At 38.9% G+C, this 12514-nt stretch overlaps 1 protein-coding gene across 1 annotated transcript in view; it reads left to right on the top strand.

Annotated features, from left to right (window-relative positions):
* Positions 1 to 601: 601 nt before the first annotated feature.
* The window catches only part of LOC149299415 (sodium-dependent phosphate transport protein 2A-like), a 34959-nt gene continuing 23046 nt past the window's right edge, over positions 602 to 12514 (top strand). Inside the window, exon 1 of the mRNA XM_089485984.1 lies at positions 602 to 740. Coding sequence (XP_089342110.1) covers positions 602 to 740 — 139 coding nt within the window. The remainder of the gene's footprint in view (positions 741 to 12514) is intronic.

Genomic DNA, 12514 nt, shown 5'->3' on the forward strand with positions numbered 1-12514 from the left:
TGCTATTTACGTAACAAGTCAATCTTTCTTTAACACACTGACACCTTATGTCATTACTGAGTTGTTCATGCATTTAACTCACACTTCTGTTTTTCTATTATTAAATAAATGAATAACACTTTGTTTGGTGCCCAGGAATTTTAGTGTTCACTACATTATGCTTAGAATGGTCACTGTACAGTACATAGCACATACAGAGAAGCCCTGGAAGGGGTGGAATTTGGAGTTGTAAAGGGTTAACTCTGGGTGGATTGGCAGCCTGTTTGGATAGGCAGGGCCCTTTAAGTGCTGGGATGAGGATACTGGGGGGGGCATATTGGCACCCACTCTTTACACAAATGTTATGTTGGTGTCTGTGTTTCATTTAGAGAAAGGCCTATAGATGGTCCCGCAGTCATGTATGGTGCATGGCACTCAGATTGTTCACTCCATGGTGCATAGCACTTTGAAATCCAAATGTACTGTGGATGGTGCTCAGAATTTTCCACATACATAAAAAATAAGGATAATCATTCATCATGTAGTACATCGTGTTCTGGATGTTCCTTCTCATAGAGTACACAGTGCTCTGAATTTTCTTTCTTACACAGCAACCGGTACTATGAATGTTCCTCGTTCAACACTTGGACCTCCAAATATTCCTTCTCGTACAGCACCGAGTAATACAGTGTATTGTCCTCTGAAAGCTCCTTCTTATACAGCACATGGTGCTCTGGATGTTCCTTATCGTATAGCACATGGTACTCTAAATGTTCCTCATTCAGCACTTAGAACTCCAAATATATTTTTTCTCATACAGCACCGAATGCTCTTAATGTTCCCTTTGGTCCTTCGTATACAGTGCATGGTGTTCTGAGTGTTCCTTCTTACATTGCACATTGTGCTCTTAATACTCCACAAAAAGCACTAGGTGCTTTGAATGTTCCTTCTTATACAATCAATGGTGCTCTGAATATTCCCCAAACAACAAATGGTACTCTGAATATTCTTTCCTAAACAGTTTTTAGTGCTCTGAAAATTCCTTCTGAAATATCACTTGGTGCACTGAAGGCTCCTTCACACACAGCACACTCGGTGTTCTGAATGTTCTTCATGTAGCACATAGATGTTCTTTCTTGTATATGCTGTGCTGAATATTCATTCATATATATTCATATAGCAGTTGGTGCTCTAAATGATCCTCATGGAGTATATCGTTCTCTGAATGTTCCTCCTCATATTTCATTTGGCACATTACATGTTTTATTACACCGCACAAGGTGCTGTAACTGTTTCCGGTCATAAAGTAAATAGGGCTTTGAATATTCCTCACGCGGTACATAATACTCTTGCTCCACAGTGTATTGGGCTTTAACTGGTGCAGTACTCCAAACTGCCATTTTCTACCACTTTGGGTTTACGCAGGTCCTTGTACTGGAAATTGATTACTGAATTCCGGGATATATAAAGGGACATTCATAAAATGCAATAGTGGGGAATGTTGCTTTTATTTGAAATCCTGGAATCCATCTCAAGATTACTTCGCCATAGTGGATGGATGTAACATGTGGTAAACTGCTGTTGAAACAAATGTAAAACATTTGAAAATCTGCCCACCTTGGGTAATGCATTAGAAAATGAATGTTTCTTTAAGGGATTTCTAACTTAGTGGTCACATGCATGACTTATTAGGAAAATACCATGAATCTACACTGGGGTCTATTGCATTTGGGCTAATGAAAGAAAAGATACATTATGTATAACCTTTTCAAGGGCATTAAAGCTTTAACTTAAATAAAGACTGGTACTTATATAGGATTACATTTCACCGTTTAAAAGTATTTTCTGACTTTGTAACACACTTCTGCACTTCCAATTAAAGTATTAAAACTTATTATGTATAAGACCTATATTAATACAAATATTTTTACTCATTCCTTGACATGCATTTCGTTTTTGACCATAAAATCTACATATCATCTGCATTTTTCTATTTTTTCTTACTTTAACATTACACATCTTTCATGACCCTTGCACTGGCCATGTTTTTCATACATAATGACACGAGGAAACTAGCAGGATTGGATCTAGAAATGGCATTTATTTTAAAGTGTCCCATCATACATCTGTATTAACACACTTGCATAAACATAATCTTATTGCAACATACCATCAGTAAACATAAACTGCATGAACGTCTATCACAGGCGCAAACTAACCACACTAAGATTAACTTCGGAAACAATGACCAAACACGCAACAAGTTGTACTTAATGTCCTTGATGAGCTTGTTGGCCTCTAGCACAAGTCATCACTACCTGCGTGCAAATGCATTACATGCAGAGCCCCATGCCAAGCTGCTTCACTCTCTGCTTCAAAATATCTGCCTTCCTATCTAAATCCCCGGAAGCCCAGCCATCTGACCTGCAGATGTGCTGGATCCAAGCCCAAAAAACTACCCTGTGGCCAAATGCCTGCCCTACACGAGGCCTAGAACGCTGAGAGGGTTGTAGGCACCATAAACCGCGTCACCTGATTCATGTTGCACCAACTGTGCTCCAAATCCACTCCGGTACCTCCACTCCCACCAGTTTGAGTCGGGCGCTTAAACTGGGAAAACGGTTGCGAAAAGCTGCCTAGACAAAGCACCAGTAATTCTATTTATCGACGGAACATGAACTACCCTTTTCCACAGTTAGACACCGCAAAATCAAATGGTGCAACAATCAAATTACACAACTTAATTGTTTCTTAACTCAACTGCTCTCTCCAAACCATAACCCCAACCACTATTGGGAACAAGTCCAGGAGTGTTATATTTTTGGTCCAACTGACCCATGCCAGTCATCTGGTTAGGAGCCTGCAAACCATCCCCCCTATAAAACCCACAGCTCCTGAAGTATCCATCCACGACAGCTCATCGTTGAAAACCCCTCTTCCAACCAGAATTGCCTACCATTCCAGAGTCTAGTGGTGGTGTGCTTCATGCCATTACAGCCAATGCTTGAAATTGTGTATAGTAGTGCAGCTTCCTGGTCATAGAAACCCGTCTCATGAAGCTCCTGACCAGGGCCGGCCCAAGGCAAAATGCCGCCTGGGGCGAATTTTAAATCTTCCGGCACTCAGCATTACAAGCCGGCACCGAGACTGAACAGGGAGACTCGCCGCAGAGGAGAGAGAGAGGGGCGCCGAGCGGGTACTGACAGCTTGGTAAGCGAAAACCACTCGGCGCCCCTTTCTCCCTTTCGCTTTTTTTTAAAAAAAAAAAGGGCTTGGGGCGGCAAAGTGCCGCCCCTTCAAAAGTGCCGCCTGGAGCGGTTGCCCCACTTGGCTCCATTGTCGGGCCGGCCCTGCTCCTGACACACAGTGCTTGTGCTGATGATGCTTCCAGAGATAGTTTGGAACTCTGTAGTGTATGATGCTACAGAGGACAGGTGATTTTTACAAGCTAAATGCTTCAGCACTCAGCAGCCCCGTTCTGTGGGGGTGCGTGGTCTACCAATTCGTGGCTCAACTGTTGTTACTCCTAGAAACTTCCACTTCACAATAATAGGCCTTCCAGTCGACCGGGGCACGTCTAGAAGGGCAGAAATTTTAGAAACTAACTTGTGACAAATGTGGAATCCTATGACAATGCTGTGTCTTCAGTACCACCCATTCTATTGCCAATGTTTGTCTATGGAGATGGCTGCCGGTGTGCTTTTATACACCAGATATTAATGGTTGTGGCTGAAACACCTTAACACCTTAATAATATGGAGGAGTGTTTGCATACTTTTGGTCATTTATAGTTTTTTATAGCTTTTCATACAATAAATGATCATCTATATTAATAATCTAATAATGGTATCTGTGTTCTCTGTTTCCTCCGCTAATTTGATTATTTAATCCACTCACTATCTATTTCCATTCAATTTGGTTGTAGGTGGTTTGAATGCATCCAGTTACAAAGATCTTACTAAACAACAGACCTAATGAAGCACATATGCTGCTAAACCAAGGTAATTATATTCATGCTTGGGAGCTTTTAGGCTCTGGCTACTGCAAGCCTACTCTTGCAGGATGCAGCCACTGACATCAGTGGGCTTTCCTGTCACCGTCAGTAGGTGTTCCCACTGATATCACAGGAAATAACCCCCATTTAATTGGCCCCCACTCCCGTGACCAGGAGGATACAGGTGTTGACCCGAAAAAGCAGTGCTTCTCTCTGTGTATCTAGGCGAAACCTTGAGTGTTCGCAGGTATGATTATATTGCGCAAAAAAGGAGACATGCACCTTTTTCCTAGTGCACTTATGCAGCCAACTTTTGGTGTTTTTCCATTCAATTCTATATATCCTTATACAATATTTACCGGTGTATATTTAACAAGACAAAAAATAAAATATTGTCATAATACCTACCAATGTTTTTCCACCCCACCCGTTTCCTGCCCAGTCTCAACAATTGAGAGACACAGCCAGAGGTCATAAGTGCTTCTGGTGGGCTATCCCGTACAATTAGGAACAGTTATGTCATCAGTGATAGTGAATGTGAGCCAAATAAAGAGAGATAAGTGTATATGTGTATACCAGATATGGCAAGAATTTTTTTAATATCTACAAACCCCCCAAAAATTTGCCCTAATTTAAGGTTCATTTCTGTATATGAATAATAATATGTCTCAGTTAATGTTTTTATATCTCCGTTGAAACTGAATACCATAGCTATCAGCACACACAGGAAACATCTTGATTGCATGTTACTTTTTCATTTTTATGGTACAGTATGTCTAAATAAGGTATATTTCCATTTTTCGGAAATACTTGACACAAATTACCTTTTTTGTGCTATTTATGGATGAGTTATTAAAGTATATTTGCCTTGATTACAATGTTCTACTTTATGTCCAAAATCAACCCTTGCCTCCGGATTTGGATGAAGAATTTTGCTTTGGAGTTCCAAATACGTTACCTAATAAGCAGTGATGTATCCCAACCTAGGTCGAATAGGCCCAGGGCGGCAGGTCCAGGGTGGCAGCAGTCCCTCTCGGGCCCAAAAGTAAATATACCACTGCTAATAAGTTAAAAAAAACATGATGAGTTGAGTCAGACTGGTACACCCCTCTGTGTGTTACATTATAACCCTATTGGGGTCACCAACCAAGAAGAAGACTATTGCACATTTGTAAACCATAGTAGCCACTGCTCTCAGCGCTGTTTACCTTATCCGCAAAGTCTTCCACTAATCTTGGGTTTTTTTCCTGCCAGGTATGTCGTGTTTTTATATGGGATTGATCAGTGATCACTGAAACACTGCTGATAGCCCATATTAGCCCTGACCTGATAAAAAGCAATGCAAATATTGATAACATTAACATATAGAAGGCAAATGTATTCCTCAGTGTGCAGAACCAATCACGCATGTTTACAGTTACTTTTCACCTTATATTTCTGCATGGACCCCACTAGGCAAGTAAAATAAAATTTGCCAGGACCTTTTGGCCAAGATCAACTGAGTACCTGTGAGAGAGGGAAAGCTTGGTCCTCTAGCCTTAGGGCTGGGAAAAGCGTCAGAGAGCCAGAGTTTGATATAGTGTCCCCTGGCATGGATCTGTTGGGACAATCGGCACTTTAAGAGGTGGGGTGGGGGCACATTTTTTTTCTCACTGTGCATGGGTTGGTAAGCATACAATATTCACCCGGATCCCTTCTTGATGCACCTTTTATACTCACCCTTAATTTACCCTGGCCTATGGCTGGTGATAGAGGGGGGAATTTTTTATTCTACCAGACATTGGCTGGGGCCTGTGAATATTTTCACTGGCACTTGATTTGCACTAGAATTTTTTTTCAGTTTTTTTTTGGTTTAGAGCACATGTGATTATAGGTTTCGGTAGTGAGTTAAGCAGCATTGGGTCACCTACAGTCACAATGGAACTGAGTCCTGAAAACTTTAGTTTGTTGATGTGGAGTGAAGACTTCAGTGTACCTCCCCTCGGGAAGACCCTAGAGGATCTGGCCCACCCAAGGCTTCTGCCGGGGTTGGAAGGAAGGGGGCTGCATATCCCTTCAGGGAGTGGAGCCCCAGAAGTCGAAGACTGGGACTCGCCTCCACTGTGACCCTACAAAGTTTTGGAGCACGGATCACCATGTTTTCACACGGATGGCAGTAGATGACGAAGAGCACGGACCCCGGGCTCTATAAAAAAAATATTTGTCATAGGAATTATTATTCTCTTTTGTGGAAGCTGGTTCTTACAGCCTTAGAAAGACAAATTAAAGGGAGGGGGTATAATTAGTTATATAAAGGTTTTTATCCTCCAAATTTAGCTTTGCTGACATTAAATAATCTTTAACTTCTAAACTAATTTACTCTAATAGCTACACTGATAGCCTAAAGACTAACTCCCTGTAGGTAGTAATAAATTGATTTAATGATTAATTTCGATTTTAAGCAATATGTGTCAGGCCCTTCTTATCCCAATATATCCCCTGACTCTGTGTACCTAAAACAAAGCCTATAATGGGGGTCTTGACATACACATTTCAAATGTGATTAAGATGTGACAATTACCCTAAAATATTTGGGCACATAACTGTAAAAATTCACTCTGTACTGTTAAAACACATACTAACAAAATTAATCCAGTTATGATCTGGTTCTAGTGATGGCGGAACTGGTGAGCTAAGGGCCTTGGCGCAAGATAGCTTGCAGCCCCCTAAAAATACATTTTTATTTGTTTTAATTTTTTGTAACTTATTTAAATTTAAAAAAGTCATGAACTTGAAAACATAAAACACTCTCACATCTATTGGTAAGTTGGTGAGAATTTCAAGGGACGTGCAAGAGAATCGCAAAATTAGTTCCCTCCTTCATGTCTCATCCTTTCATTTTTTATGAACCTGCCCTGCTCTTTTAGTCTTGGTTTAGCCTTCACCATTACATCGCCTCCATGTTTTATACCACACATCTCCCTTGTGTCATTTTCCCACCCTGTCAGATTCCTTTTTCCCCAGCATATTCCTTGCCCCGGCCTCCTGTCAATTACCTTGTCCCTGTTATATGCTTGTTCCTCAGGCCTGTATCATAACCCCCACCTCCTAGTTACCTTTTCCCCAGCCCCTGTATTGCCCCCTCCCCCATCCCCTGTATTGTAAACTGTTTTCTTTCACCCTTGCTTACATTATTTTATACATTAACCTAAACATACACACTAATTCAAAATATACACAATTAGACACACATATACATATTAACAAATTCACATTTACATACACACATACCTATATAAACATGTATACAAACATATCTTTATACTTCCACAGGCACACTAACATACTTACACACACTAACATACTTATACACACCACTAACTTTGCTGACAGCTCCCTCCTCTTTCTGGGTCTACCTCACTGAGTCTAAGCCCTGTCATTGGATGTCCATACTTGGCAAGGCACCCACAATGCAGTGACCTCCATTACCCAAGTGAAGCCAGTGGAGAGGGAGCCTATGATCTCTCTCACCGGTCTCCATATGGGTGTGGGCCCCGGTGCCTTGCGCCGGCTGCCCCCCTACTGCTCTGCCCTGGGTCCCAGAGACAAGCACTTTGTTAAAGATCCATGCCTAGGTCAATAATGCTACAACACAGAGACAAAATGTGCATCCCCAAAAATAGTCTCAATGGAACATTTAAGATATCGCTGTATACAATTCTTGAAAATGTTATAAAACTAATGGTTAATATACGGAATGGAAACTGTTCTCCTACCAAGGAACAAAATACTACAATGTAAACACTTTGTCATTTTACAGTATCTACTAATAGTTCAAATGTTTAAAGACATTGATGATCCAAGCAGGTAGTGTTTAAAAGTTTAAAGTGTTTTAATAGTTTAAAGCCAATGTTGATATGAAGCTTCAAAGAAAAACTGGCAAACACTTACATAGCTATGCTTAAAAAAAAACTTTTAAATGTTAATTTAGAGAATCACTGAAATCAAGTTAGTAGACAAACTAAGTTTTCCTAAACTCTTGCCACAACGTTTTCTATTGGAAAACAGGATAGTTATAAATTAACTGACAGAAATTCCACATAGAGTCACTGATGTATATTATTAGGGGAAGAATAACTAGCTTCATGTCCAGACTTTGCTCGTTGTAAGTGGGTATAAAATGCCCTTTGCGTCTTTCGCCTACATTTTAACCAGGACAAAGTCTGCCTCAAACCATATTTGAACATCCATCCTAAAGGTAAATTATATTATTATTATTATTATTATTTATCATATATTGCAGTTCTGTACAATAGGTAAAATGGACATAAAAAGTAGTGTGGAAACTATCAATTTGGACCCACATAAACAATAGGCGAGGAGAGTCCTGTTCAAACGAGCTTACAAGTTATAGGGAGCAGTGGTATATTGTACTAGCATGTTAAAGTGCAAATGTTTGAGATGAATCAGCCACAAAACTGTATCCCAATTTAAATAAATCAATAATATTACATGACATACATAAAAAATCAATGGAGAGTAAGAAGGTACAATGGGAGATGCCCCACAGCAGGAGTGTCAGTTGATATGCGTTCCTTAAAAGGTGGATCTTAAGAATTTTTCAAAGGACTGGAAATTATAGGAAGGTCTGATAAGCCAAGGTTGGGAATTTCAAAGGACCCTTTAGAAGTCTGGTATACAAGCATGAAAGGTGAAGACTAGAGAAGAGGCAAAGATCATTTAAGGGACTGGTTAGGTGTATATTTGGAAATACGTGGTGAGATGTAAAAGCTATGAAGAACTTTGTAGGTGAGAGTAAGGATTTTAAAGTAAAAGTGAAGAGATTGAGGAGAGAAGTGTTAGAGTAGTGGGTAAGGAACATAAGCATGACAGCAGCATTCATGACAGATTGTAATGGGGCAAGATGGGTATAAGGGAGACCAGCTAAGACAGAGTTGCAAAAGATGATGAACGCATGAACAAGGGCTTTAGTTGCAACTAGTTTGGAAAGGGCAAGTTTGGGTAATGTTTTTAAGATGCAGGTGGCAGGGTTTTTTTAAATAGAGGTAATATGAGGAGGTGGATGCCTTTTTGTGGTCAATAGTGACACAGGGGGAATGACAGTGTGGGGTAGGGATGATGATGAGACTTCCTCCAGCTATGTTTGGGGGTTTGGTAGTAATCATGAAGGTTAGCAGAGGTGTTTTTTACCACAGAACAAAGAGACAGTGTACAAATGCATGTGAGTGATATTCTTGTGTTATTAATGCAGGAAATATTAATTTTCTTGCTGCATTACTAAGACAGTACTGCTAGTGGTCAGACAGTCACAGTAAATGGAAATATTTAATGAAACTTGTATCAGAAGACAACGTGACAACATATTGGCACATGTAACTTTACTATATACATGTGTTTCATTTGTGACCCTTAGGAACTACTATTACAAGCACTAGGTGACAAGGACATAATTGCACGTTTCTGCACTTCCTGCTTACTGTTCTTATGTTACGGCCTTTGACGCAAGCGTCAATTACATCATAATAGCAGAGAATGTCATGACACTAAGAAACAACATTCACAGTAAAAAGGTTCCTAGAGGGTCTGCCCAGACCAACCTGAGACCTCACAGGCACTACGATCAGCAGGGCAATGGAGCAATGTTTACTAATCACTGTGTGACCAGCAGAACTGATGCTCAAAGTCAAAAAGGGAGAAATAGTGAAAAAAAAAAAAATGAAAGCAAACATTTGCTAATTAATAAATCAGGGAGCTCAGTTATGTCACTATTTTTTTATGGGTTGCATTGGGTTCCATGTAAGAAGAATGCTGTTAAATGTTCAATGCTTTTAGAATCCAATTCAGAGCAGAATATGTTTAATAAAATGTGCTTCTTTTTATACCAACATGATTAAAGTTTAATATAAAATAGGACTAAAAGAGCTTATTCCCTTGTTGAGTAATATGCTGTATAAATAGCCTTTGTTGGCACTGGTCATTTTGATGACTAATTCTTAAAGAAATACTCTACAAAACTTTAGACAAGATGTCAAAATATACTGTACATATTTTTATTCACCAGATTTGTTACTACACAAATTGTTATAAGAAATGTTAATTTGTAGCTTTTATAAAATTGACGGATTATATACCATAAAATATAGCACGATACCGAATAATGTGTAAAACAACAAAATGAGGTGGCAGCTCTAAAGCTGTTTTAGAGCAAGAATACCATTGAATTGACAGCAGATAAGAATGGGGTTGCCACTTGTAACGGATGCTGAATCCCATTTTACGAAGATTATTGAGACTGTAATTTTATATTAACTTGCAGAGGTTAAAGTTTAATATTTTGCATTTTCATCCTCTTATTTCCATTTCTATGTGTATTATGAATGGCTCACTGTCTAGTCTACTTAGTTCCCTAATTCCGGGATCGACAAACCCTTGGCGCTGGTCACCATAGCGACTGGAAACCGCTTCATGGCGGCCAGGGTTTTGCACGTCAAGGGAGTAAAAACTGGCCAGGGCTGCCATTGTGAATCTGACACTCAATACTTTCCTAAGGGAATGTGACTTCACTGTGCCCCCACATTAATACATAGGGCACAAGATTCACAATGGGTGAAGACAGGCAGCAGCGTTGCAGGCGTCCAGTGGGAGGGAGATGGTAGTATGTGAGTGTGTGTTTTGTGTATACTGTGTATATTGCTGGAGTCACTGCAAAATGTGGATTAATATGGCCACTAGACTAGTATCTCTTGGACAAGAGGTAACCTGGTACTTACCCACTTCATTATGGGACTGTCCAATTGGACAGGTGGCAACCCTAGATAAGAACCACTCAGTCTACCTAGCCTGCCTGTTACTTTAGTTGTAAAGACTGTAAAGTCATCGCTCTTGTCTTTTATTCAGGATAGTCATGAGCTTATACTATGCATGTACAAATTCCATGAACTTCTCCCACTTTGACTGGGAAGTTTTCCAACTTATTTACCACCCACTTAGTAACATTACATCTAAGCCTCATGTTTTAGTTTATGGTCTTTATGGCATTTCACCTCCTTTGAAATTTACTTCCCTCCTGTATTTTGTCAAGTCCCTCTATGTATTTAAAAGTTTCTATCCCATCTCTCTTCTCCAATCTGTACATTGAGATCCCATATATTGACATCCCCATATGTAGAAATTATTTCTTGCATTATATGATTTTGATTGATACCAACTCCACATTGTTATACTGCACTCTGCAATATTTATAAAGGTTTGACAATTATGTTATTTTGTTAAAAATAACAAATCTTCTGGCAGTGATGTTAACCAAAAAAATGATTTTAGTTTGAGAAACTTTGTTGGCCAAACATTGAGTTTTATTTTGAAGCAATGTGTTTATCATTATGAAGCTGCAGATCCCATATGTATTGAAATGGTATGGAATGGAAATATTGTGTCATTTCCAGCTACAAAATATGACTGGTTGATTAGTTTGAATTGTTGATGGGAAAAATCTTTTTTTTTCTCATGTAGCACAAAATAGAAAAAATATATATATCCTCAAAAAGATATATCTAGATTTTGATCCTGTATTCAGAAGGACAGTTTTCTAAGACAATGTCAAACAACATTTTTTTATTCTGAGGCCCCTTTCTGTTGTTCATATTTGGTAGTGAGAAAGGAATTGTGGCTCTGTATTTTTTGGCTATTGTGAATGTTTTATTTGTCTTTTACTCAACACTAATTACATATAGTACATGATCAACAAACATTCAACCATGGATACAGTTACAGGAAAAAATACCAAAGAGGTGAAAATGTAACAAATGTAATAATGGATAGAAACATAGATGATCACATAAACTAAATTACAGAAACATAGAAAAGCACTTTAAACAATATAGAGAATATTGACCTTAATATGTCAATGGCTTCTAATTTAATATAGTCTAAAGTGATGGAACTATACCATACAGCATCATGTTGCATGAATAACTTCAATCAATACATTATAAGTGGGCCATGTTATCTCTGGGCAATGGTGTCTTGCACCCACTACATCAGTATCTGCTTATCTGGGACCCAAACCAATGCATCTGATTGCCATGCTATCCTCCACAAAATGGACAACATTGTACCATTCTAGACCATTGATCACGTAATAGAACCTGTTTTCTGACAGTTGAAATGTGTAATGACAACATTATAAGGGACTTTAAAATAATGCACATTATTTAGAGTGGCAAATAATTCTTCAACATTTTAAGGACACAAATTGCTGTGCAATGAGTGATCACAAAAGAAAAAGTTACCCAACCAAATGTTGATGTTTTTTATGTTTATATTATATGTATATATATATATATATATATATTCTTAAGAAAAATCCAACAATAACTATGCATTAAGAAACAAGGTCAGACCTTCTTGCAGGAGAAGCTCATTGGAGTTTGCCCTTCATAATACTTGTGATATGTGATGTACATTTCAACTCCCATATAACTCTCCTGCAAACTTCTTAATTATCAAATATACCCCACTTAGTTAACACAGAGCACATTTTTA

The sequence above is a fragment of the Sceloporus occidentalis genome, unplaced genomic scaffold (assembly GCF_023333645.1).
Source record: "Sceloporus occidentalis isolate IW3139 unplaced genomic scaffold, rSceOcc1.0.p SCAF_28, whole genome shotgun sequence".
In the NCBI taxonomy this organism is placed as follows: Eukaryota; Metazoa; Chordata; class Lepidosauria; order Squamata; family Phrynosomatidae; genus Sceloporus; species Sceloporus occidentalis.